The following is a 27,820-nucleotide window of genomic DNA, read 5'->3' as shown; positions in this document are numbered from 1 at the left end:
AACTTTCCACACTCCACAGGCGCCGCATGCAATGTTTTTGTCAGGAGACAGGAGTAACAACTGCAGATTATGAGTTACCTGCGGTGAGTCCGACATAATGAATCCACTAACATGACACAGCGAATGCCGGTGGTAAACACTTGTGTTCCAATACTCGTGCATGAGTTTTGGGAGGCGTTCCCTCGAATTGAGCTGTGAAGGAGGGGGGTTGTTCTTACACATGCGCTCATTTCAAAAACTCACTAACAGTCTTTGGTTTCTCAGTCGACGGAAAGATCCTCTTTAGCACCTTTAAGTCGCAGTTTTTAAGTATATACAGTACTTATCAATCACAGGTGAAATACATCCATTTAATGCACAAAAGTATGCAAATTAGAATGCCACTATGGTTTAGTTATTTTATGTATATCACCCTCGCTGTCCCTTGACTGTTACCTCCAGGTCAGAGATGTTTTGTATAAAAGTGCTGCTGACGGACTGCAGTGCATGCTGGGGCCAAGGATGGAACCAGTCAATGGAGGTACAGTTCACAATGGCCGGAAACTTCCGTGCACGTGTACGAAGAGTGAAGCCAACCGGAGAGAAACACAGCACCACCTACAGTGCAGAAGGGGCATGACATTCACATATTCATACATCATATATACTTAGAATACAGTTTTCTTAATAAGGAAACCAACCTTGAGCTGCCTGCGTATACGATCAATGAAGAAGTTCCAACAGTTTTCACGCGTGTCCAGCAAACCAAGCGCCCTCAACTCCACGCGAATAGAGGTGATGATCATATCAACCTCTTCCTCACTGAAGAGGTCAGGTATGTCCCCTACAAACACATATATAAACACAAACACACTGAGAGCTACTGTCAGGATTCAGAGGAAGAAGAAAATGTGAGAGGAGTTTGCATTGCATACCTGATGCTAGCATGTCGTTGATCAGGACCAGGAATCTTTCATCAGGTATCTGGGCATCTGTGTGCAGGAAGACTGTGCCGATGTTCTTCACTCCCACTTTTATGTACAATGCAGCGATATCACTCTACAAAGAAAGAAATAAGGATAAAAGTAGGACAACTTTTCACAATCTTATTAAGCTTCAAACAAAAAGAGATCATTGAAAGGCAGTGTGGGTGTGTTACCCTCAGGTCGCTGATGCCATAACCCTTCCTCAGTGTGATCTGAAATACTTCCAGGATGCTGAGAAAAGCAGCCAACCGACAGAGACTCTGTTTCCCACTCCCACCGACTCCAATCAGCAAGGCATTCCCCATAGGAGACTCAAGAATACGACTTATCCTACAACTGCACACAAACACGCACATATTACGCTCACAGATTAGAGCTGGGTGATAATATGGTTTACATTTTGCAGTCATACAAGAAATCAGGCTATTGAGATTTATACTATATACTGTAGCATATCGCCCTACGCAAGTATACTGTACGTATGCAGATATAGTTGGGCATACACTACCGTTCAAAAGTTTGGGATCGGTAACATTTTTAATGTTTTAAAAAGAAGTTTCGTCTGTTCACCAAGGCTGCATTTATTTAATTAAAAATAAAGTAAAATTAGTAATATTGTGAAATATTATTACAATTTAAAATAACTGTTTTCTATTTGAAAATATTTGAAAATGTAATTTATTCTTGTGTTGGCAAAGCTGAATTGTCAGCATCATTACTCCAGTCTTCAGTGTCACATGATCCTTCAGAAATCATTTTAATATGCTGATTTGCTGCTCAAGAAACATTTATTGTGTACAGATGTACAAAATATTTGTGTACAATAGTTTTTTTTTCAGGATTCTTTGATGAATAGAAAGTTCGAACGAACAGCGTTCATTTGAAATATAATCTGTTGTTACATTTTAAATGTCTTTACTGTCATTTAATGCATCCTTGCTGAAAAAAAATATTAATTTCTTTAAATTTCAGATAAATGCTGTTCTTTTGAACTTTCTATTCATCAAGGAATCCTGAAAAAAAAGTATACAACTGTTTTCAACATTGATAATAATAATAAATGCTTCTTGAGCAGCAAATCATCATATTAAAATGATTTCTGAAGGATCATGTGACACTGAAGACTGGAGTAATGATGCTGAAAATTCAGCTTTTCCAACACAGAAATAAATTACATTTTATATTATATTCCAATAGAAAACAGTTATTTTAAATTGTAATAATATTTCACAATATTACTGTTTTTACTGTATTTTTAATGAAATAAATGCAATCTTGGTGAGCAGACAAAACTTCTTTTAAAAATATTAAAAATCTTACCGATCCCAAACTTTTGAACGGTAGTGTACATATACAGTACAGTCCAAAAGTTTGGAACCACTAAGATTTTTAATGTTTTTAAAAGAAGTTTCGTCTGCTCACCAAGGCTACATTTATTTAATTAAAAATACAGTAAAAAACAGTAATATTGTGAAATATTATTACAATTTAAAATAACTGTGTACTATTTAAATATATTTGACAAAGTAATTTATTCCTGTGATGCAAAGCTGAATTTTCAGCATCATTACTCCAGTCTTCAGTGTCACATGATCCTTCAGAAATCATTCTAATATGCTGATTTGCTGCTCAATAAACATTTATGATTATTTTCAATGTTGAAAACAGTTGTGTACTTTTTTTTCAGGATTCCTTGATGAATAGAAAGTTCAAAAGAACAGCATTTATCTGAAATACAAAGCTTCTGTAGCATTATACACTACCGTTCAAAAGTTTGGGGTCAGTAAGAATTTGTATTTTTATTTTTTTGAAAAGAAATTAAAGAAATGAATACTTTTATTCAGCAAGGATGCATTAAATCAATCAAAAGTGGCAGTAAAGACATTTATAATGTTACAAAAGATTAGATTTCAGATAAACACTGTTCTTTTGAACTTTCTATTCATCAAAGAATCCTGAAAAAAAATATTGTACACAAATATTTTGTACAATTGTACACATTAAATGTTTCTTGAGCAGCAGATCAGCATATTAGAATGATTTCTGAAGGATCATGTGACACTGAAGACTGGAGTAATGATGCTGAAAATTCAGCTTTTCCAACACAGAAATAAATTACATTTTATATTATATTCCAATAGAAAACAGTTATTTTAAATTGTAATAATATTTCACAATATTACTGTTTTTACTGTATTTTTAATTAAATAAATGCAATCTTGGTGAGCAGACAAAACTTATTTTAAAAATATTAAAAATCTTACCGATCCCAAACTTTTGAACGGTAGTGTACATATATATATAACTTTATATAAAGAGATGTCTTTTCAACGAAATAAAAGCCAAACAGGTATATAAGTATATTTTATAAGTATAAAAGTATAAGTATATACTTTTAATATATTTCTCAGCGATAATATAGATTACAAATGAGGTGCTCACATTTCAGAAAATGTCAACTTTTTTGATTGTCAACTTCAGAAAGTCAAACTAAATATTATATGAGCTGTTTTATGTTTTATTTATAATGTTAAAAAATTATGTTAAATACAGTTTAAAACCTGAATTGTGTGATTGTTATTTTCGAGCAGGCTCACATGTGTTGCATGGCTTCCTCAAACAGCACCAGATTCATGTCCGAGTGCAGCTCATTGTAGTGCTCAAGAGCATCCATCAGGGTCTTCTGAAGCTTCTCCAAGTCAGTCACCTGTGCATAACGTGGCTCGCCCACACCATAAGCGAAATGAGAGTAGATCAATGGCTGGTTGATAAATATAGACTCATCTATACCCTACACAGAGAAAGAAAAAGAAAGAGCAAAAGATCTTTTTAGATAATTGGTCTTCCAGTTCACAGGTGACCCCACCTGGGATTTAAAAAGTTCTGCTCACCTCAAAGTATCTCTTGCCTGTGTCTAGCAGAATCTTGTTGAACAGCTCAACGTCTTTCTCCTCCATCAGTTTGTCTGAGTACACACGAGAAGACTCATGGAGCCATAGGTGCACCAGGTCTATAGGGTACCGCACATGCTCTGGCAGAGCGAAGAGAATTCCCTACACACACAGACAAAATATAAGAACACAGAAAGCATGTCAACACTAATGTGTATAAAGTGGCCACAAAGTAGGCCATAGTTCCATAGACACACACCTGGAAGATGTTAGAGATGTCTCTGAGGTTGAAAATGTAGTGGAACCGAATGGCTGTGGGCAGGAAGTTCTGGCTCATTTTCTGATGCAGACAAATGGCAGCCTGGACGAGTGTGCCGACCATGCGACTAACGCCATAACTGTAGCCACCCTGCTGGAAATGACCACTCAGAATACTGCTGTATATAGTGCTCAGAGCCTCCGCACCAGGGAAATGTACAGCAAACACTGAAAAATGCCTCTGCCAGGGGGAAGAATGAAGATAGAAAGAAGTGGAGAATGTAAAAACATGGCTTTTCTAATGAAATTGTAAGGCAGGCTAACTGTGCTTGAGGGTTTCATGGGAGTTGGTATTTATGGTTACCTATACTCTACTTTTCAGTATTGTGCTGGACTTGTCTGAAGCCTTAAACACACCAAATTTTCCTTTACCGACTTACAATGGGGTGCCTCAGGGTTCAGTACTTGACCCTCTCAATTTCTCGATATATACACAACATTACTGGGCCCTACCATCTGCATTTTATTATCACAGCTACGCTGATGACTTATCAATAATAATAGCATCCAGGTAAGCCAGGAACCAGGAAGCACTGTTTTCCTACAATATCTGAGCATGCTGCACAACTCCTTGTCCAATTCATGTCTACACTGGATACTAGACTGTATATGTATTGGTTGTTATAATTACATATAATCAAGGTTGAAATATTGCTATGGTTACTTTCAGATGAGGGCTGGATATGTATTGGTTGTTATGGTTACCTGTAGCCGAGGGTTAACTGAGAAGCTTCCTGCTGTTGGGTTCATGCAAGTGATGTACTGACAGTTATGAATCTCCTTGAGGACTAGTCTCTGACGGTCATACCTACAAAATAGAAACATTAATTTAATCAAAAGCACATTTAAAAACTGTAAATGTTTCATCAACATGCTTTGATGCACATTTTCTCATACCAGTGGGAGTAGTCCAGGTGCTGTCTGATAAGCGTATGAGGCTGAACAGTGCCATACGCATCTACCTCAGGCATGTTCAGGTCGTCCACAAAGTAGATGAGCTTCTTATTACCAGGAGGAGCAAAGTTCCGCCCTGCCTTCTTCTCCAGAGGCTTCTCCAGTACACCTACAGTGGAAATAATGCCTGTAATTTGTATGATGATGTCCTCCTGCATACCTTGCAAATGTGTCCATGCATTGGCATGCATAAATCTGAAGTGATTTTTTTTAAAATACTGCCGCAAATGTCTCCGTTAGTGTCTTTGTGTTTATGAGAGAATATCATGTGTACGTAAACAACTGTCATCATCTTACTCACGCTGTAACATGGCTGAGGTTGTGTAGTAATTGAACGGTACTTTGGCCACCATGAATTCTTCTTTAAGTTTAGAAATCTTATCCCAGACCAGGATCGTTTTCCCTACACCAGCATTTCCTACCAACATCACTGGCTTCCCCTTCTGCAGAAGCAACTCAATGAAGTATGTCAAGCAGATCGTCTCTGCCGATTGCACCAACACCGTCTGTACACATGAACACAATTTTAAGAGGTGAATCTTTGCAGCTCTTTGATTATTTCTGAATTTTGGTTGAACTGTCCCTTTTAGACTATGCAGGAAATTAAACTGTGTTTTATGAAAACAAAGTATATAAGACAGACCATATTTTCTGTATTCTGTATTTATTTTTTTTCGTAATTGACCTGCAAAGGGATGTCGGGTTCCAGCTCAAAAGGAGGTGTGCGTTCACTCCACGGAGTGAACCGTTTGGTGTTGGGGTCGATGTAGTAATCAAACACTGAACCCTGAGAGGGAAACTTCACAGCTCTCATTTCCTTACACCACCAACGACTGAACTCTGAACGATAGTCTATTAGCTGACAAGAGCCGAAGCACAAAAACAAAGATAGAGTATCACAAATATAGATCATCACAAAGTGATGTGTGGCTTATAGCAAACAGTGTTTATGAATTTGCAGACTAACATGGTCCTGGAACAGAGCTCCTCCAAAGGCCCACACACATGCAAACACAAAGTAGAGCTCATAGAGCTCACGGGGAGAGTCCGGAGGGGTGTTTTCATCAGTCAGCAAGCAGTCCAGCAGACAGCACAGGGTCTGATGCATACAAACAATAGGCACACATTAAAGGAACAGAAAAGTTTGGCTATATATATTTTATATGTAGCCTATGTATGTTGGACTGTGTGTCTCTCACCTGTACCATGCTCATCTCAGGTATAGGTGTGATCGTCTTAAGGTTGCATCTGACCTGCTCCAGACAGTAGGGTACATACTTATCAAACAATATAGTGAGATTTGCTCGCTCAGATTGGGCCTGACGGGTGTCTATCCAGCTTGTCACATACCTGTTAATTAAAGTGAGGGGTTGAGTGTCTCAAACACAAACTGTAGTATTTGATAAAAAACCTAGTTTACCGCTCAAAAGACCCCAAGATCAGTAAGATTATTTTTGTAATAATTTAAGTTTTTAATGCAAGAATGCATTAAATTCACCAAAAATTACAGTAAAGAAATGTATAATGTTACAAAAGATTCCTATTTAAAATAAATGCTCTTCTTTTGAGGTTTATATTCAACAAATAATCCTGAAATGTGTCACGGTTTTAACCAAAACTGTTTTCAACATTGATAATAATCAGAAACGTTTCTTAAGCATCAAATGATTTCTGAAGGATCATGTGACACTGAAGACTGGAGAAATGGCTGCTGAAAATTCAGCTTTGCCATCACAGAAATAAATTACATTTTAAAATATATTAAAATAAAAAAGGTTATTTTAATATTGTAACAATATTTCAGGATAATATTTTTACTGTATTTTTTATGAAATAAAGGCAGAATTGGTGAGAATAAGAGACCTCATTCAAAAACATTAAAAAAATCTTACAGATTCCAAACTTTTGAACGGTACTGTACATTAAGATTGAAATTGGTTTCAGAAATGGGTCAGTGTCACTCACGAACTCCAGCCCAGATCCTGAGGGTTCACGTAAAGAATTCCAGCCCTAGATACTGTAGCCGGTGTTGCAGCCTTCAGGTGGCTGATCTCAAACAGCAAACGCATGGAGGGGGTCAGTGATATCCGCTCGTTACTGGCCAAGGTAAGCACCTAATATATACACATCACATACACACATAAATAAATATAAACAATCACACAGCACACACATTTATGGCACTATTAAGTCATGACAAACAACCTTGTTATCATCCATGACAGTATTCAGTGATTCAATCCACATGGGGTCGATGTCTCCATCTAGAACAATCCACTTCGGTCCATCATGAGATATGGCAGAGAGTTCTCTCATAGTGGAAGAAAACAGACCTGAAACAACCAAGGATCTGTGATCACACAAACACACCTTCTCGCACATTTTTATACACAAACAAAGTGGCCCCAAAAAGTATCTGAACACTTAAACCACACATAAATATATATGAAGTTTATTGCATTAAATACCAAAATAACTGTTTTCTATTTTAATGTTTTAAAATGTGTATAAATGTAATTTATTCCTGTGATAGCAAAGCTGAATTTACAGCATTATTACTCCAGTCTTCAGTGATCTTTCAGAAATCATTCTAATATGCTGATTTGGTCCTCAAGAAACATTTTATATTATTATTGATGCTGAAAACTGTGCGTAATATTTTCTACATTTATGTGATACATTTTTCCAGGTTACTTTGATGAACAGAAAGTTCAAAAGATCAGCATTTATTTGAAATTGAAATCTTTTGTGACATTATAAATGTCTTTACTGTCACTTTTGATCAATTTAATGCATCCTTGCTGAATAAAGGTATTAATTTCTTTCAATATATTTTTTTTTACTGATCCTAGACTTTTGAACGGCAGTGTTTGATTTAAAACATTTATATCAAATGTTTAGATTTAAAGGTGCCGTAGAACATCTTTTTAAAATATGTAATATAAGTCTAAGGTGTCCCCTGAATGTGTCTGTGAAGTTTCAGCTCAAAATACCCCATAGATTTTTTTTATTCATTTTTTTAACTGCCTATTTTGGGTCATCATTATAAATGAGCCGATTCAGCGCGCGGCCCCTTTAAATTCTCGTGCTCCCCTGCCCCCGGAGCTCGCACTTGCCTTAAACAGCATAAACAAAGTTCACACAGCTAATATAACCCTCAAAATGGATCTTTACAAAGTGTACGTCATGCAGCATGTCTAATCACGTAAGTATGGTATTTATTTAGATGTTTACATTTGATTCTGAATGAGTTTGATAGTGCTCCGTGGCTAAAGCTAACATTACACACTGTTGGAGAGATTTATAAAGAATGAAGTTGTGTTTATGAATTATACAGACTGCAAGTGTTTAAAAAATGAAAATAACGACAGTCTTGTCTCCATGAATACAGTAAGAAATTATGGTAACTTTAACCACATTTAATAGTACATTAGCAACATGCTAACGAAACATTTAGAAAGGCAATTTACAAATATCACTAAAAATATCATGATATCATGGATCATGTCAGTTATTATCACTCCATTTGCCATTTTTCGCTATTGTCCTTGCTTGCTTACCTAGTCTGATGATTCGGCTGTGCACAGATCCAGACATTAATTCTGGCTTGTCTAATGCCTTGAACATGAGCTGGCATATGCAAATATTGGGGGCGTACATATTAATGATCCCTATTGTTACGTAACAGTCGGTGTTATGTTGAGATTCGTCTGTTCTTCGGAGGTCTTTTAAGCAAATGAGATTTATATAAGAAGGAGGAAACAATGGAGTTTGAGACTCACTGTATGTCATTTCCATGTACTGAACTCTTGTTATTTAACTATGCCGAGGTAAATTCAATTTTTAATTCTAGGGCACCTTTAAAATAAAATCAGATTTTGCCCCTTTATGAATTAAAGGTCCTCACCATGTTGTTTATTTCAGATCTTTATGGGACATATGGTTCCTCATAGCAATAGACAAACGCAACACACACTCAAAAGTTTAGCGAAACAACCGCATATAAACACATACACACCACAGCTGACAGCTGTCTACAGAGATGAACTTCAAACGAAGAAATTAAACCACACTCCCATAAACACACACACACACACACCATCTTTCCACTCCCGTGTAGCTGGGTGCAGGAAGCCAAACAGCTCATCAGTGGTGACAGCTTTAGGGTTGATGTCAGTCCAGATGGGCTTCAGTTTCATGTTAGAGTAGGTCTTATGCAGTGTCTTCAGAATCTGGCCCGTAAACAACCACATAATTCAACCATAAATAATTAGTTTACTGAAACAGCAACATGACCCACTCAACACAATTGAGCTGGCTAGTATAGGCTCTCTGAATATCATGTATTGTGTATGAAAAACGACAAGCAGCAAATTAGTTAGAAACTCAAGAGCTCATCACAACCTCATTTATCTCTGTGCCTTTCTCTTTATTTCTTCATTGGACTGACCTGACTTTTTCCTGTTCCAGGTCCTCCCACTACAAAAACAGAGTGTCTCACTGCCAACAGCTCCTCCAGCTGGGTCACCTGAAAGTAGAAATGGTGATAAGAAACAGAGGGGGAGAAGATTTACAACTAAGGGGTATCTATATCCAAAACCATGAAATGTTAAAACATTTAAACATTTCTCACATGATCCGACACACATACCTTGAGTATGAAGTTCTCCTCTGGCTGCAGGTGGAGTTCAGAGACTGACTGGCGTACGTTCTTCTCAAGTTCATGGTCTCTCTTTCGTGGGATGTCCAGAAGAGGAAAGAGATCACTTATCAGACCCAAAAATATTGGCACGTCACTCGTCACAACCTTTGGCAGGTTAAAATCTCGCAGAGCACGCATCAGCACCTGAAAAACACACGTACACCACATTGCAGAACAAATATTACTGAATACATTTTAAATATAAAGCAGAGAAATGTCTAAACTACAATTCCCATCAGCACCTGCTCTTCAGGGCGGCTCCTGTCCTCCCTCTTCAGTGACCCAGCAACAACCAAGACTGACTTGATGGCCCTCAAGCCCCAGTCATAATGATCCTACAAGAAACAATGATCTTGTTTAAAAGATCACAGTGGTCTAAAACAAACAAAAGCAATAAGTGTATCAATAAATGTGTGTGTACCTGTTTGGAAAGCAGCTCTTTGCAGAGCGTATAGAGGCTGATGAACTTGCGTGCGAGCAGACGTGCTTCTATAAAACCTTCAGCCACCAACATGATCTCACAGATTAACTCATAATCAGGAATCACCATGGCACATGGCCTGACACACGGGGACAGAGTTCATGTTTAAAGGACACCAAATCTATTTTTCACAAAATCCATTATTATTGTCTATTTCATTCCATTCAATAGCATAACCAGAGCCTGAACCTGAAAAGTGCTTTGAGGTTTTCTGGTAGTTCAGTCCTCCCTGCATATCCAGGATTCAGAGTGATGAAGATCCCAACTGTTGTCCTCAACTCAATCTCCTCCCCCAGGAAGTGGAACCTAATACACAATGGAATGGAGGAGTATGAGATGGTTTGACATGTTATGAGATAGAATGGAATGGGATGGAAAATGAGAACGCACTGTCTGTGAATGTAGTGTCTGTGACACAGAAAGACACGCGCAAGCATCAAGTTCTCTTTCGCCTTCGAACAAACACTAACACACAGAATTATGCCAAAATGCCGTTTTGTTGGATATCCTCATAAAAGCAGTCTTAAATGAGTTAAATAACATCTTAAATGAACTTAAAGAGTTGTGAGAAAATGAGATGCACGTCAGATCCATGTCATGTTCGGAAGCGGCAGCTCTTAAAGTGACAGCAGCCTAATAAACCAGTTGCTGTGATGTCTGTCATTAATGTTAATCAAAAGAATAAAGGTAATAGAGAAAATTGTAGCTTTAATCTATATTTAATTTATAATTTATGCAGTGAAGACTGTATTTCTGACAATTTCTGTATATTTCCTACCTGTCCACATAAATTTATTATAATGGGTTTATGTGAAGATTGTTTTAAGTTGACTTAAATTAAAAGTTTTTTTTTTAAAGTCTAATAAAATGTTGAAATTGATAGCTTTTAGTTATACTGTAATATTGATTGTCTATAATTAATGTTTAAAAAAAATCTATTTCATAGAGTCAGTACCAATATTAGTATCAGTGATACTGGCCTTTATTCATAAAAAGATGTCATTAAACAAATATTTAAAATATACTGTCTTTAAGTTGTTTCTCCATTAATTTGGAGAGTAACTGTGAAATTATTACAAAATAAAAATATTAAAAACTAAATTTTTAATCATGATTAATCATGATTAATTAGTTATTTTAATCGATTGACAGCACTAAACAGAATGTGATGGAACAAGACACGATTGGATGGTATGGAATAGTGTAAGATGGAAATTGTATGGAAAACAATAGAATAGAATACAAGAGGGTGGGGCGAGATGGAATAGAAGAAGATGTGATAGAACATAACGTTATGGAACAGGACAAAATAGGATTTGATGATAATGAATTGTGTGAAATGAGCCGAAATGGAATGAGATTAAACTGACCTCTGTTTCTTGTTGCGGACTGCATCCTGAATGGTTTTTACCTGCACAGCAACCACAGACAGAACCTCCACCGAGATCCTGTTAAACTCATCGAAACAACCCCACACTCCCGTCTGGGCCAAACCTTTATAGATATTACCTATGGACTGAAAGAAGAAGGAAGAAGGAGAAAGAAACAATGCATAAAGTAAAGAGAGTTGTGCCAGTAGTGTTCCTGAGACCGATGTATTGTGGCCTGCACACCTTGTAGTCCATTTGCTCTGAGCAGTTGAACACATAGACCATAATCCCGAGCGATCGGCCCAGGTCTTTGGTGGTTTCTGTCTTGCCAGTTCCGGCAGGACCAGAGGTGGCGCCACTCATGGTGAGGTGCAGAGACTGAGTCAGAGTGATGTAACATCTGCGGGTAAAATGACCAGCATAGTCAAATAAGATCAGGAATAAGATTACTGCACAAATCGAATCAGTAACTATGCGTGACACTGACCGGTCAGTGAGTGGCGTTACGACCAGTCTGTTGGTGTTCCCTAGATACTCATATGAGAACTGAAACTGTGCGTCACAGATGTTGATGTAACAGTGCTTCTGCTGCTCATCCCATCTGTGCCGTAACTGCGACAGCCACGCAAACGCCTGTCCACTGGTCACCTAGGACACATGTCATCATACTTCCTCTTCCCAAGCCCTTATTTTAAGCAACAGAATACAGATTAAATGGTTTGATTACCTTCTGAGATATGAGTTTAGCGACTACATCACGAGCGTGGACATCAATAGTGCAGATGGTCATGATCTTTTGTCGGTCTCCAGGAGTGAGGTCACCCAGTAGCATGTGTATCAGAGAGTTCAGCTGACTGATCTACAGTCAGTTACAAACAACAGTGATTTCCTCAGCTATCAACATAAAGTGAGATGAGTTAGAATTTTTATATTTTTATTTACCTGTTTTCGGTTGTAGTCTTTCAGGGCAGTCTCAAAACCTTCCTCCACCCTCTCGAAGGCAATGCCCACATCTATCGCCCACCAAATTTGACTGCCAGTCAGTGCGACCTGAGAACCAGACACGTACAAATGCACAAACATGTAAAATTAATCTGTTAAATAATTGTTAAATTATTGCTTTCATATAACATTATTTCTTTATATTAAAGTATAGGCCTTATGCACCAGAAAAATCAATCTTTAGAATTTTGTGTTTGAACTTCTGTTTTTGTGCATCTTTGGCACCTCTGTCGAAGAGCAATTAGAAGGTAAAGTGGATCTACTTATTGTAGAGTTAACGAAAGTTATCATGAGCATTGTAATGTTTAAAGTGGATTTCATTAAAAACGTCAGTAGACCAGGAAGTTTTTAAAACGAGCGGTTCATTTATAAATCTGTAAGATCTTACCTTCATGCTGTGAAAATACAAAACAGAAGAGATAACACAATAAGTGCAGCACTGAAAAGGGGCGGGGCTACATAATGTCTTTAAAGTTACAAACTGATAGGATAGCAATCATAAAGAATTTTAATTCTGGTTGTGATTCCTTCTAATGATTATGATTTCTTTTATTGGTTCTTACAATATACAATGCTTAATACAATATAACACTTAAAGGATTAGTTCACTTCAGAATTAAAATTTCCTGATAATTTATTCACCCCCATGTCATCCAAGATGTTTATGACTTTCTTTATTCAGTTGAAAAGAAATTAAGGTTTTTGAGGAAAACATTACAGGATTTTTCTCCATATAGTGGACTTCACTGGGGTTCAATGGGTTGAAGGTCCAAAGAGCTCTACGCGATCCCAGACGAGGAATAAGGGTCTTATCTACCTACTTTTTAGAAAATGGCTGATGGTTTCTCTAGATAAGACCCTTATTCCTCGTCTGGGATCATGTAGACCCCTTTGAAGCTGCACTGAAACTGACATTTGGACCTTCAACCCGTTGAACCCCAGTGAAGTCCACTATATGGAGAAAAATCCTGGAATGTTTTCCTCAAAAACTTTCATTTCTTTTCAACTGAAGAAAGAGAGACTTGATCTTGGATGACATGGGGGTGAGTAAATTATCAGGAAATTTTCATTCAGAAGTGAACTAATCCTTTAATGCATTAACTCTCCTCAGCAGACTACTGCTAAAAAACAGATATCAAACTAGTTATATCAAAAAATTCTACCATTCTGGCATTTTTTAAAACATGGAACTAGTTGTGAATAACACTCCAACTATACAAATCATCTTTAATTTGATTGATCATACACATGAGTTATTATAATTATCTTTTTGTTTTCCTTCATGTTGAACAGCCACACTTTTAACATTAGATAGCAAGTGTATGATTAGATTTAAGCAAAGCTGCCACTGAAAACGGTGAGTTCAAAACTGCTTAAGTTTACCTCAAAGCACTCAAGTCAGTGAAATCATTAACTAAAATGGAACCAAACCCTCACTATCACACCTGTGCTGGGTAGTCAAACAGCCACTGATCTCGTGGCTTGTCTTCATATGCTGCCACAGCTTCAGAGATCTCCTGGCGAACAGTGGAACGCATGGCCTTCTCTAGAGTATTCAGCCAACACTCGGCCTGTTACATGATAGACAGACCAAACGTTTTTCAACTACAGCATCTAAAGATGAAATGTTGTGTATGCGTCATTGTGTCTCACCTGTCCCTCACACACACAGGGCTGTGAGAAGGGCACATACTCTCCCTCTCTACTGTACATTCCCAAGGCAACAGTTGTTTTGGCATCTGTGGCTCCATCATCATCCTCTTTAAAGCTGAGATCAGCCAGATTGTCAAAAAGCTTCAGAAGGTGTCGTGTCACCTGTGCACATTTGCAAAAAAATGCATCAACACACATTCTTTTACAGATAAACACAAACTAGACATTTTTTTCTTTCATTATTTAGCTGCGTGGTGCATTAATGTAGCAGCAACCTGTCTAGGCTGAGTTCCTTTAGAAACTATTTCCAGCAAGTCACTAGCCGAGACAAAGTAAAAGCGTGGAAATGTCAAACGCTTTGTCTCCAAATACTCAGCCAAAGCCTTCTCGCACACTGACAATCTGCAAAACACAGAAACACATCAATAAAATTATTCATGTTTTACAATAATCTATTACGGTGGAGTATTAAAAGGCGTTCACACTCACAGTGATTTGCAATGGCAAAGCATCCAAAAGTTCATTTTTAATGAGAGTTTAACACACACATTACCTTTGTTGAAGAGTCTCAAGTTGCTCCAAGAAGCCTGGCTGGTTAGTGACTTTTATCACATTATTGTTCTCCACGACAGTGATCATTAAACCCTGAAACAAGGTTTTGTGTTAATACATTTCTGATCTCCCTGGCAACTCATGCATACTCTGTCACAATACCTGGAAGTCCTGGTGGATGCCCTGAAACTGCTCTGCATCATGGGCCAGCTGGTTCCGGATGTCCTCAGAGTTGGTGAAAATACTTTGGAGGTGAGCCCATGTGCGCTGAACCACCAACCAAGTACCAATGACCAGATCAGCCACCACCAGTTTCCGCTGCCAGCCGCTCACCTCCACCATGAAATACTCCACATACTTACTCATGAGAATATTCTGCAGCTGAACCTGAGGATCACACATATACACAATGAAATTAACTGAATTGACCTGGACTGATCTGACATGAACAGATCATAACCACACCACACTGAGCTGATTTGGATTTGGACTGAACTAAACTGATCTGAACAGATCAGATCAGTTTGGTTCGATTATGAGCTGATCTGATCATAACCAAACTAAACTGATCTGATCTATATGGAATTTGAACTGAATCGAACCAAACTGAACTGAACTGAACAAATCAATTCAGATCAGATTGATCTAATCTGACTGAAAGTGAACTGAATTGAACTAAACTGATCAAAATTGAACTAACCTGAACAGATCAGATCAGTTTGGTTTGATTTTGAGCTGATCTGATCATAACCAAACTAAATTGATCTGATCTAAATTAAATTTAAATTAAACCAAACCAAATCGAAACAAAATTAACTTAAAGGGTTAGTTCACCCAAAAATGAAAATTCTGTCATTTATTACTTACCCTCATGCCGTTCCACACCCGTAAGACCTTCGTTAATCGGTTCATGTGAGTACAGTGGTTCAATATTAATATTATAAAGCGATGAGAATATTTTTGGAGCGCCTAAAAACACTGATTCAGGAAGCATCGGAGCACAAATGAATCAGTGTGTCGAATCTGCTGTTCGGAGCGCCAAAGTCACGTGATTTCAGTCGTTGGCAGTTTGACAAGCGATCTGAATCATGATTCAACAGACTGATTCGTTTATGCTCCGATGCTTCATGAAGCATTGTTTTGAAATCAGCCATCACTAAATAAGTCATTACTTAGTTTTTTTTGGTGCTCCAAAAATATTCTCGTCACTTTATAATATTAATATTGAACCACTGTACTCACATGAACCACATCACATGAACCGATTTAAATATGTTTTTAGTACCTTTATGGATCTTGAGAGAGAAAGTGTCCATTGCTCCCTATGGAGGCCTCACGGAGCTATTGGATTTCAACTAAAATATCTTAATTTGTGTTCTGAAGATTAACGAAGGTCTTACGGGTGTGGAACGGCATGAGGGTGAGTAATTAATGACAGAATTTTCATTTTTGGGTGAACTAACGCTTTAACTGAACCAATCAATTCAGATCAGATCAGATCAGAATAAAACCATTTGAACTAAACTGATCCAAATTGAACCAAACTGAAAAGATCAGATCAAAATAGATCAAAACTGATTTGATCGGAATTAGACTGATCTACATTGATCATAAGCAAACTAAATTGATCTGATCAGAAGAAAACCAAACTAAACAGAAAAATGTGAAGTGAAGAGAATGTACAGATTTACACTGAACTGATTTCAACTAAACCCAGTTGACTGATACAGGAAGTTACCTGGTTGTCCTCCAGGGTTTCAATGAGGTTCTCATTAGCTTTGAGCAGAGACGTTCCAGTACTTGTGTGCGTCTCATACGACAGAGACATCATGGACCATGTCTGCTGGATCTCACCCAGGATCTGTACACACAACGGATACATTTTATTGTGATCCTGAAATGCCTCAGAGTTTCTGAAAAATATTTTAAATCTCTCTACCTTCTCAATTCCCATCTCTTTGACTGCTTTGTCCACAATGTTCTTTACTTCTTCCTCCACACGGTGGAGCTGCAGCTCTAAGAGATCACCAAGTGTGGTGTTCTCATCCATCACAAAGCTCACCTACAGGGACAGGAAGAGAGGTTAGCTCCTTTCTCTATTACTCACATGATATTTATTAGGCATTAACAGGTATTCTTGATGTCAGATTATGGTTTGTGTTTGTTACCCCTGTTGTGTGCATGAGCTGCTGCCAGTGTCTCTCTCTGACAGCAGAGTTTTGAAGTTCATTGACAGCTCTCAGTGATGTCAACAGATTCTTAACAATGGATTCCAGACCATTGTAGACGTCCCACACACGCACATCTTTATCCAGAGTCTTCATCTCCTACACATTCACACACATATACAGGCACTGTTATTCTATGTGACAAAGTGACAATAAACAGACACTATAAGGCCCCATTTAATTTATCATCTAGATGTATATTAACAAACTCCTTGATAAATAATCAGAGCTTTTGAATTTATTTTTGTATATGTTCAGATACAGTCATTTGTCATTCACCTCATCCAACCACTGGTTCTGTTCTCATTTTTTGCATATGGTGAACACTGAAGACAGACAGAACTTTAGGATGTAAACTATACCTTAGCAAACCTTCTGAGCTCCATATCCATCTGTTCCACATTGATCTCCTTCCATGGAGTCTTAGTCCAGTCTGAGATGCAGGACTACATTACCCATCATTCCGAAGAGGAGAATATTGGGCCAACATTTTGGAAATTTCAACAAAGACTTTAAATTACTTTTTCTGTATGAGTGTATTCTGTGTAAGTGGGTTATTGTGAGTACTTTGTGCTGTGGATCTTGTGTGTAGTAAAGATTACCTTGACAAACATAACCATATCCCAGACTGCTTTAACCAGGATGATGTCTGACCGACACTGTCGAAGCTGTTTGTAGTCAGGGAAACTGACCTCAAACAGATTGGCTGTTTGTTGAAGCTTAGACATCTCACTCTCCAAATGAGCCACCGCACGATTAGTCTACACACAAATGCAGATAAACAAAGACATTTATACATGCACATTTATGTAGAATGTATAACATTCTTTTTTTTTTTTAATAAGCAAGCACCATCTGGGCTAGAACAAACATTTCAGCAGAAAAATAAAACCTATTTAAAACATACACACTCACTCACTCAGACACAAAATAGTTTTTTTTGTGAGAGCACCTTGTCGATGAGTCTATATGGCTCCTCCAGGCTGATAAAGAATATGGGCTCGGTGCGGAACTGTTCCCTGAATTCATGCTGTTTAACCTAGGAAACAAACCACAGATGCTAAACATCTCCACCCCTCTACATTCAGAAGGGCTCAACAATAAGGATTTTTCTGCTGTCTTGAACAAAAACAATTTTACTGGTCACACCACAAAAATAATACATTCTTTTTGAAACATATATTTATATTTTGTATTATTAATATATTCTATATTTTTGTACATTTCTTTGGATATTAAAAAATTATTTAGTATGAATTTTTTTTTTTTTAATTTGCAGTAATATCTGGAAACTGACCATCACAAGTCATTCTTGAAATGTCATGTTAGCCGGCTAGATAATGTTAAAAGGGATAGTTTACTCACACTCATGTTGTTCCAAACCTCTATGACTTTCATTCTTCTATGGAACATAAAAAGATATTTTGAACAATGTTGGTAACCCAACAGTTTCATCTCCCATTGACTTTCATTGTATGGACAAAAAATACAATGGAAGTCAATGGGAAATGAAACTGTTGGGTTACCAACATCAAGTCAAGTCAAGTCGCCTTTATTTATATAGCGCTTTTTACAATGTAGATTGTGTCAAAGCAGCTTTACATTGATAACTGGTACATTATTTTGGCTGCACAGCAGCTCTTAAAGAATAGTGTCAATGCAGGCAGATCAAAGCACTGTTGAATATCAAATGAATATCAAATGGTGGTGAACTATCCCTTTAACTTGGTAACATTTAAATCAACAGAATTTACATTACAGTAATACATTACAGAAAACCAAATGCATCACCAAAACAGGTGTAATTATTGCAATCTTAAAAAGCTTATTATGCTGATGACAGTGTAATTTTCTCTTCATAAGCCCTATTCAGACGGTAATTGTTTCTCACATGGATGTCCGTAAAAATCAATTTGCTTGGCACCTCAGTGCTGAAACTCACGTGTTCAGATGGCAATTTATTCAAGGTGGAAGTGATTGAACCCTGGAACCCACTGCTCACATTGTTGCATTATTGTCTGCTGTAAATAAAATGTAATAGGTTATGCTTGGAATAATACGAATGAATTCATATTTAATTTAATAATAGCAAAATAATATCCTATTTATTATGTGATTATTTCAATCGTCTTTTTAAAAATAGGAAAATAGACACGTTATAGTTTAAATGGTTTTCTGTCTTGCATTTTGTCATTTTAAATGTTGTTAATGCAGCCACTTATTTACATTATGTAAACAACGTAAAACTGTTTGGTTTATATTTTTAATGTATGTATTTGTATATAATACATTGTAAAACTGTATTGCAGTAATGGCCCATTTCAAATGTTTCTCTTTTTCCTTTCGCTGCGGTGGAGCGGTGATGAAATATTGTACTTGAAAATATTTCAGTAATAAAAGTGTACATTTTTAAAATGCATGCAAATTACAGTGAAGCGCAACAGTTATCGTACGGTATTTCGCAGCGAATTTTCACAGCAAATTTTGAATTGATCTCTTATTGTTAACTGGATTCAGGCAGCAATTGAATTACCACATGACCTTGGCGTTTGTCAAAAACAGTAGGTAATTCAATCAGGGATTTTACGTGGGTGGGAGAAAAATACTGACATTCTGGATTCAGACGGCAATAAAATCACAGACTAGCCCCTGTAGTAAATGTTGAAAATACCTTACGTCCCTATAAGAAACAATTACCGTCCGAATAGGGCTATAGTTTTATTGATTTCAGCCCCTCACCTCAAACCGAACACACTTCCTGCGGATGACAGCAACTTCATTGGACTGGAGAGGAGCAACCTCATGTTTTACTGTAAATGCCACCTTCTTAAGATTCTTCCATTTCTCCGGCAGTGACTGTGAAAACACATGGGCATGTGAGGTGGCAGTGTGTATAGTCAAGCAGCAGAATCAGATCCATGTAGGTGAAGTTACCTCCAACAGTATATAAACATGCTCAGGTAGCTGTTGGTTATAGGTTTTAAGCAGGTTTGAGGTAGCTTTGAGGGGTTTGAATTGCTGCTCTGTGCTCAGCTGGCGGTCTCTGATAGCCATCAGGTGGCCCATGATGTCCACCAGTTTGGCATAATCCCCATCGGTTACAGTCTTTGCCAACCCAATCTCTGTATTCTCAATAAATGATCCTAACTCCTGCACACTGAGACAGAGAAAGATGTGATTGGTCGCTCTGCATTATTATAATTGAAACATACATGATTTCCAATGCTTTGATTGTACGATTTATTAGGGAGGTTTTTCAGCAAAAATGTTCAAGAAGTGAATTTTAAGACAGTTTCTGAATAAATATTACCTGGCATTAACATGGTTCAGTAAGTGTTCCTTAAACATCCAGCTCCATTTTTTAATGATGTTCATCAGCGATATTTTAAAAGGTTTTATGTCCACCTGACACCAGCCACAGAATACTCTCTTCTCCTCTAATACACACACCTTCTCATAAAGATCCTCAAACTCACTGATCTAATGAGAAATAAGTGTGAAAGAGAAAAAAATAAAAGAGAACTTATAGTAGATCCATACATGCAATTTGTTTTGTTTGGTTTTTTCCCATTTCTGCCACTTGATAAAAAAAAATATTGAAAGATAAAGTTTAAAATGAAAAATAAAGTCATGTTTTTATACTGTGAAGTATAAAGTTTCAGTTGTGAGAAAGTCAAATTTTGAATAAAGTAGCAGTAATGAGAAATTTGCCTCCTAGAAATCTTCAAAAAGTCGAAATTATGAAAAAAAGTCACAATTACTGTTTTTTTTAAGTCTAAGATTAAAACAAGCTTATATATTTATAGAATTTATTTAAATGACACAAAATATTGTGTATTTTAATCCTCACTCCATGACTGACATCTACCTGCTCTCTGAAGTTCTGCAGTTTGGGTGGATTCTTTGGCAGCTCGTAATCTGCATAAAGCTCCGCCTCCTCTGCAGAGAGGGCGTGTCCATAGAGCAGAAACTGCCTCATAAACTCCACCCTGTCTCCAGTCCAGAGGTAACGATAGGAATCGAAGGAATGTTGGAATTCTTTGACCTTAGCAATGGCCCCACGTGCACGATATCGCACCAGCTGAGCCAACTCCGCCAGCTCAGGTATCTGATCTACATCCGCCTAGGAAATAGTTGACATAAACAACAGTCAGACTCGTTGTCTCATGAAGAATATTTATAAATCTTTCCAGGAAGCACTACTCATTTAGCCAGTTTATCAGGTGACAGGCTTGCATGACAAAAACATTTCAAATCATTCTCTGATAAAATTACCTATAGTTCATACACTGTGAACATGAACATATGTGCAAGACATGCATACAGATATATTGTTACATACCTTGTAAGTCTCAGACTGTTTGCTCTTGGCCACTCTTTTTATGAAAGAAGCCATTTTAAAAATATCTGACACCATCTGGTCAATGATATCATAGAAGTTGCCCTTCTTGGAGAGGTTGAGCGAGGGGTGAAAGGTCATGTCAGAGGTCAGTGTCAGCTGAACTTCGAACAGGGGATCAATGTGGAGTGCTGGGTCCGTGTTCTCAACCAAGTACTGCAGGGAACATCGCACAGCACTGCAGAACCCAGTAAGAATGTTTCTGTCCACATGTTCTGTGTAGGACTGCCAAGCCTCTGAGTCCAAATCAGCACCAAGCAGCTCAGCGTTCTCCTGAACGAGACAGAAAGAAAGAAATCATGTGAGAATCTACTATAAATACGATTACACTAGCAAAATAACAACAAATTGTTTAATAAAGTTGTTAATTTTTTTTTGTTTGTTTGTTTGTTTGTTTGTTTTTTGAGTACAAAAAGTATTCATAATATTAAGGTTGAACCACTGTAGTCACATGGACTATTTTAACGATGTCTTTACTACTTCTCTGGACTTTGAATCTTAATTTGTGTTCCAAAGATGAACAAAGGTCTTACGGGTGTGGAAATTTCATTTTAGGGTGAACTATTCCTTTAATGGCTTGTATATAAAGTAAAGCTGGGTGTAACATGTATAGTCATTTTTGGTTGTTTTCATTGTGTTTAGTTCCTGTTTGCCAGCGTTTCCTTTGCTAGTTTGTCTCCATGGTCATTGATTGAGTTATGCAGGTGTTTCTTGCTACGTTAATTATCTCTGTGTGTATTAGCCCTCAGCTCATTCAGTTCTTTGTTCCTTGTCATCAGTATCAAACCTGGTTGTGTTTTCTCCTACGGTTGTCCTGTGATTGTCTTGTGAATACTGTTGTAGTTCTCTCCTTTCGTCTTTGTCATGCGCTTACACAGCCATAGTGTGACACTGGAAGCAGTATGAAGATATATATTGTGGGGATGATATAAAGTGAATCTTAAGTTTTGCTGACATGTTAGAGTGATTAAAACATACATGAATGAGAAAGTAAACTGCAAAACATGCTTGATGTCAAAGTTATAAAGTACTACAAGCTACAAAATTTCATTTTTACTTTTGATTATTCAATCTCTATAGTATTTCTTACTTACTGTACCTGAAAAACTTAGCACTTTTTATTTCATTTGTATCTTTTTTAATGCCAATTCACACTGCACTGATAGACAGCGACAGCCACTAGATTACAATACATCACTTCTCAGACATTCCACTATCCGACAAATGACGATTCAAAGTGTTCAGCGAAAACAAGCGGAGACCACTGCCAACATAGGTCACCAGGACTAGCATACTGATCTGACAAAACCCGACAAACATATCTGTTGCCATTAGACGCCATCTGTTGTGGCAGTATGAATTGGCATTACTGTATTTGGCCTGTTGTTTGTTATTTGCATCTTTGTTCTTATTTTTTATTTTTTTTTAAATAACAAAGATAAAATAACAAACTATATTATGACATGTATTATCATCAATTTTTGGGGATAGTTACTTTTAAAAGTAACGCATTATAATATTACGTTACTCCCTAAAAAGTAACTAATTGATTTATTAAGTTACTTTTGCATTACTTTTTCTCTCCTGGACAGGGCTTGCTTTTTTGATTTTTAATTACAAAAGAAAAAGTTCTATTTTTGGCAAATGTTAAAGGTGCTAAAGAGGATCTTTTCGTCGACTGAGAAACCAAAGACTGTTACTGAGTTTTTGAAATGAGCGCATGCGTAAGAATTTCGAGGGAACGCCTCCCAAAACTCGTGCACGAGTATTTACCACCGGCATTCGCTGTGTAGTGTTAGTGGATTCATTATGTCGCACTCACCGCAGGTAACTCATAATCTGCAGTTGTTACTCCTGTCTCCTGACAAAAACATTGCATGCGGCGCCTGTGGAGTGTGGAAAGTTACTGGAGCGCACAGCCGCGCACGTCTCGCACAAGGAACGTCACAGCAGTGATTGACAAGCCAGAGGGCCAATCGTTTACGCGATGATCACGTAAACGATTGGCTGATGTTTTTAAGGCCCTACCTCGTGCACAGATGATGTATATTAATATTATTATGCACCTAATAAATAGTCTTTTATCAGTTAGTAAAGACAATTTTTAAGTATTATTGCAAAAATGTATAAAACAAAACATCCTCTTTAGCACCTTTAAGGCCCTTTCACACCAAAAGTGAAATGAATAAGCCTCAGGTTGAAGGAAATGCAAATTCACGCCTGTACAGTAGAGGGCGCAGCTCAAACAAACCACATTACTCCAGATTTCTCTCAAAACTGGGACAGGAGAGCTGTCAGTCAATACATGGGAAAACAAAGTAACTTGCGTTACTTACTTGAAAAAGTAACTCAGATATTTTGTTGTAAATGTAAAAGTAATGCATTACTTTACTAGTTACTTAAAAAAGTAATTACGTAATGATTACATAACTCGTGTTACTTGTAACACGTTACCTCTAACACTGATTATCATCCTGAAATAAAATTTCTATTATTGTGAAGATTTTGGTCATATCACCCACTCCTAATGTAAAGTATGGAACTAACTTAATATGGTAAAAAATGTATGTTATTTTAGGCAATGTGTAACAGGACCCCTGCTCTCTCAATCAACCAATGGTTCCTTGGCCATGCTTCAGAATTGTTTGTCCTTAACAGTGAAAGCAACACCTGCACAAGCTCATGAATCTTCTCTCCTGTGCGAGCGATGAGCGCGTACTGCCGCTTGAAGTTCTCCTCTACATCGGTGAGGTTGAGTAGATTGCCACGACGATTAGTCCTACGTGTAATGCAGGCAGAGTGACTGAAAACTCCCATCAGCCCCTGCAGTTTCTCCAAATTAGCCTTGCTCTTCTGCACACGCTCCGACACACCACGCACCAGATCACGTGTGCTACAAGCACACACGAGAGTACTCTTTAACATAAGCACCTTTACATAGTAGACCAATTATTACAAACATAGACTTTCTGAATTTCTGAGAATATATGTTATATTACATGTTACATTACATGAATGTTCTCAGAACTAGCTAACGTTCTGGCAAGGTTCTCTCAAAGTTATGAGCAAACGTTCTTCCAGTAATGTTAATAGAACGTTCATTCAAAGTTATCTGGTCTTTAATAGTGTTCTTAAGATGGTATTTATACATTGATCATGGAATGTTTTTTTTTTTTTTTCTGAATTGAATATTTTTGTTAGCTGGGTACCTCTTGATGTAGTCAGCGAGGTGCTCATCACTCCAGCGTAGTTCCTTTAACGCTGGCATTAAGGTACACCTCACTTCCTCCAGCTCAGACTGCACCAAACGCAGCTCAACAGCCAGGATTGTGCTGTGTAGTTTATTATGCCACTGAGTGATCTGGAGCAGAGTACTGGTGTACTAAACATGCACACAGAGAGAGAGAGAGGGACAAAAGAATATTGAAGGAATTTAATAAACAAAGCTGTTTTCTTGGCAAATATAAAGGAACAGATGGCCACACAGTCTCACCATGTGAAGAATTTCCCGCTTAGAGTATAGACTCACAGCAGCCTTGGGAATGTTGTGGTCCTTCAGGATTCCAAGATACTTAACTTCCCTCAAAACAGATGTCAACTAAAACAACCACATCACACAGCATGGAGAAAGCATGAGTGTTTGAGTACATGTGTGTTTCTCAGGTGTATTTTGGGGGACAAAATATTTGCGTGACAAAACGTTAGCTAAACCTTTAACTAAATAAATAATTTAGGGACATCCTACAATAAAAAAGTCTCCTTAGTAAGCAGATCTAGATAGCTTACTTGGCCAAATTTAAGAAGAATAGAAGTAAGTTTTTGAATGTTTCTTACAGCAGGGTTAAAGTTCACGCTGTAAAAGCTGCTCTCCTCATCCAATATCAGCAGTGGTTCATTCAGATGTGTGTGGCACAACTCCTCCAATCCAACACTCCAATTAGTGTAGATTTCTTCATCCATCTTATCCAGAACCTCCAATACACACTCACACACCTGCAACACCTGTTGTGCCTCAGGACTGTCTAATGGCCTAACACACACACACACAGTACAGCATAAGTTACATTATTAAATATGGCACCAAAAGCAAATGTATGTGTATTTGTGTGAGTCTTGTACATGTGTGATGTGTTTTTGTTTACATATGTGTAAGCTGGCTGAGGTTACTGCGGTTTGACAGGATCCGTTCTCTGAGTTCTTGAGACCATTTCAGGTTACCAGCCACGGCTGGCATGTTTTTACCAAGGACGGGACAGCCGTTCCTCAGCTGCACAGAAACACAAACAACAGCGCAAAAGCCAGTGAGTATGCTTTTAACCAAAGAAACTTGAAGTTGAGCGCCTTGCATATTAGCATATTCATATTTTGCGGTGTTATAATGTTAGATACAACCAACAGCCAGTCGCGTGCCTCCTATTCATGTAACGTTACTTTGTTTGTACAGTGGTGTTTTATTGCTGACTAAATCAATTATTTTGAATGAATGATAATTCATTGATTCACTGTTACAATGATTCACAGACAACTACTCATTTGTCGCCAACTACTGGCGCAACGATGTAACACAAACAGAAAAATCCTGATCATGCCAGAACTAGCCGTTATATAATTCATAACATAATCAAAAAGAGTTTAATGGGGGGTATGCAACACATAATTTTGGGCCGCCTTCTTCCAGATGAATGTTTTTTGTTTTTTTTTATGTTTCATAAGAAAATGAAATAATGCATTAGTTAACATTAATATTATTTCAAATAACACTGAAATATTTTATTAAGTAACGAAAAGGGTTTCAAGGTTTTAAGTTTAGTTTCAGTTTTAGATTATATTATAGAAAAATAAAATTTATATTTAAATCTGTGAATTATAGAAAGTAAGAAGTGAACATGAGCACGCTCTCGTGTCGTTAACTGCTATCACGAAAGAACAGGATGGATGGAAAGAAGCATCTGTCAGGAGCACAAAAGCAAAAACGTAAAAAAATGATGAAGACATTAAAAGGATGAACGTTCAGACGGTTCTCCACTAGAGGGCTCTGATCTGATCATTGAACCTTCAATGTCCTCTAGTGCCAAACAATCGGAACGATCTCAGAACCGCTGATTCGGGGGGGGGGGGGAAGATTCATAAAGCTTTCGAAGCTTCACAAAGCAATGTTTTGAAAGCACCAATAGCTACTAAAACACATTTTGAAATTCTCCCAAATTTCACTCTGTCATACAAATTATTAGTCATACAAACCCTCTCTCTCTGGGTGTCCAGCATGTGCTGACAGAGGTTTACCTCCTCCTGGAACATGACCAGCAGCTGAGAGTAGTTTGGAGCAAAAAGCTGGTAAACCCTCGGCCTCTCCAACAGAGTACCAAAGATCTGTAGGAGCTACACACACAGGTTTTTCACTGTTAGAGACTGAAAGAGAGGATTTTTGCAAACACACTTATGTAACTAAAGAGTAAAGTCTTGTGTTTGTGTTTGTCAGACTGTATGCAGTCTATTCATTCATTATGGAGCCTCTGTGTGTATGTGTGTGTGATACCTTAAAAGCAGACTGTAAGCCTGGGGAGTGTTGGAAGGCCAAGTTTATCACTGTTCCCAGTCTCTGGTCAAAGTCTCTGTTCTGTTCCATGAATCGATTATAGTCACAGACAAACTCCTAGAAAACACCAGGGAGAGTGTGATTGTACATATATATGAATGTAAGCACATTCACTACTGTCCAAAAGTTTGGGGTTAGTACGATTTTTTTTATTATTTTTTTTTTATTCGGTAGGGATGCTTTGAAAAATTGTCAAAAATGAAAGTATGACGTAAAGAGATTTCTAGTGTAATAAAAGATTTCTATCTCAAATAAATGCTGAATTCTTTTGAATTTTCTTTTCATCAACAAACCCTGGATGTATCATGTGCCATAGTTTCAACAAAAATATTAAGCAGCACTACTGTTTTCAACAATGATATTAATAAGAAATGTTTCTTGAACAGCAAATCAGCATATGCTATTAGAATGATTTCTGAAGGATCATGTGACACTGAAGACTGGAGTAATGACTGCTGAAAATTCAGCTTTGCCTTCACAGAAATAAATTACATTTTAAAATATATTATTAAAATACAAAACTGCTATTTTAACCCTTGTGCGTCACTTTAAAAAGTTACACAGAGGTCCAAAAAGAACAAAAATGTCCATGTCCAAAAACTGTCATAAAAATTTGAAGCTTTGGAGCAAGTTTGGTCTCATTTTAGAGACCCTTGGCAGATTATTGTTGAAGTAAAAAAAAAGTGAAATAAGAAAGACGTTATAGAGG

The 27,820-nt window shown here is 37.4% G+C and overlaps 1 protein-coding gene across 2 annotated transcripts in view; it reads right to left on the bottom strand.

Annotated features, from left to right (window-relative positions):
- The window catches only part of dnah9l (dynein, axonemal, heavy polypeptide 9 like), a 57,184-nt gene that overhangs the window by 23,091 nt on the left and 6,273 nt on the right, over positions 1–27,820 (bottom strand). Inside the window, exons 10-58 of one of the 2 annotated variants that reach the window (XM_048200735.1) lie at positions 27,052–27,168; positions 26,757–26,894; positions 25,658–25,782; positions 25,350–25,545; positions 25,009–25,113; positions 24,725–24,897; positions 24,186–24,408; positions 21,459–21,788; positions 20,985–21,239; positions 20,427–20,596; positions 20,051–20,273; positions 19,856–19,972; positions 18,069–18,155; positions 17,719–17,877; positions 17,479–17,562; positions 17,057–17,215; positions 16,828–16,950; positions 16,627–16,749; positions 15,051–15,275; positions 14,890–14,981; positions 14,612–14,738; positions 14,337–14,498; positions 14,129–14,254; positions 12,624–12,731; positions 12,409–12,540; positions 12,169–12,329; positions 11,925–12,081; positions 11,682–11,827; positions 10,501–10,617; positions 10,252–10,390; positions 10,073–10,165; positions 9,780–9,974; positions 9,579–9,656; positions 9,228–9,360; positions 7,334–7,461; positions 7,094–7,242; positions 6,328–6,478; positions 6,096–6,227; positions 5,814–5,987; positions 5,430–5,634; positions 5,072–5,237; positions 4,880–4,982; positions 4,116–4,355; positions 3,857–4,018; positions 3,563–3,756; positions 1,139–1,301; positions 915–1,038; positions 681–823; positions 436–597 (exon numbers count right to left, since the gene is read on the bottom strand). In XM_048200735.1, coding sequence (XP_048056692.1) covers positions 436–597; positions 681–823; positions 915–1,038; positions 1,139–1,301; positions 3,563–3,756; positions 3,857–4,018; positions 4,116–4,355; positions 4,880–4,982; positions 5,072–5,237; positions 5,430–5,634; positions 5,814–5,987; positions 6,096–6,227; positions 6,328–6,478; positions 7,094–7,242; positions 7,334–7,461; positions 9,228–9,360; positions 9,579–9,656; positions 9,780–9,974; positions 10,073–10,165; positions 10,252–10,390; positions 10,501–10,617; positions 11,682–11,827; positions 11,925–12,081; positions 12,169–12,329; positions 12,409–12,540; positions 12,624–12,731; positions 14,129–14,254; positions 14,337–14,498; positions 14,612–14,738; positions 14,890–14,981; positions 15,051–15,275; positions 16,627–16,749; positions 16,828–16,950; positions 17,057–17,215; positions 17,479–17,562; positions 17,719–17,877; positions 18,069–18,155; positions 19,856–19,972; positions 20,051–20,273; positions 20,427–20,596; positions 20,985–21,239; positions 21,459–21,788; positions 24,186–24,408; positions 24,725–24,897; positions 25,009–25,113; positions 25,350–25,545; positions 25,658–25,782; positions 26,757–26,894; positions 27,052–27,168 — 7,494 coding nt within the window. Of the gene's footprint in view, positions 1–435; positions 598–680; positions 824–914; positions 1,039–1,138; positions 1,302–3,562; positions 3,757–3,856; positions 4,019–4,115; positions 4,356–4,879; positions 4,983–5,071; positions 5,238–5,429; positions 5,635–5,813; positions 5,988–6,095; positions 6,228–6,327; positions 6,479–7,093; positions 7,243–7,333; positions 7,462–9,227; positions 9,361–9,578; positions 9,657–9,779; positions 9,975–10,072; positions 10,166–10,251; positions 10,391–10,500; positions 10,618–11,681; positions 11,828–11,924; positions 12,082–12,168; positions 12,330–12,408; positions 12,541–12,623; positions 12,732–14,128; positions 14,255–14,336; positions 14,499–14,611; positions 14,739–14,889; positions 14,982–15,050; positions 15,276–16,626; positions 16,750–16,827; positions 16,951–17,056; positions 17,216–17,478; positions 17,563–17,718; positions 17,878–18,068; positions 18,156–19,855; positions 19,973–20,050; positions 20,274–20,426; positions 20,597–20,984; positions 21,240–21,458; positions 21,789–24,185; positions 24,409–24,724; positions 24,898–25,008; positions 25,114–25,349; positions 25,546–25,657; positions 25,783–26,756; positions 26,895–27,051; positions 27,169–27,820 lie in introns of those variants that run through there. The other variant, XM_048200736.1, reaches the window with a different exon arrangement.

Source organism: Megalobrama amblycephala, linkage group LG8 (genome assembly GCF_018812025.1).
Source record: "Megalobrama amblycephala isolate DHTTF-2021 linkage group LG8, ASM1881202v1, whole genome shotgun sequence".
NCBI lineage: Eukaryota > Metazoa > Chordata > Actinopteri > Cypriniformes > Xenocyprididae > Megalobrama > Megalobrama amblycephala.
This window is presented reverse-complemented; position numbering and strand designations above follow the sequence as displayed.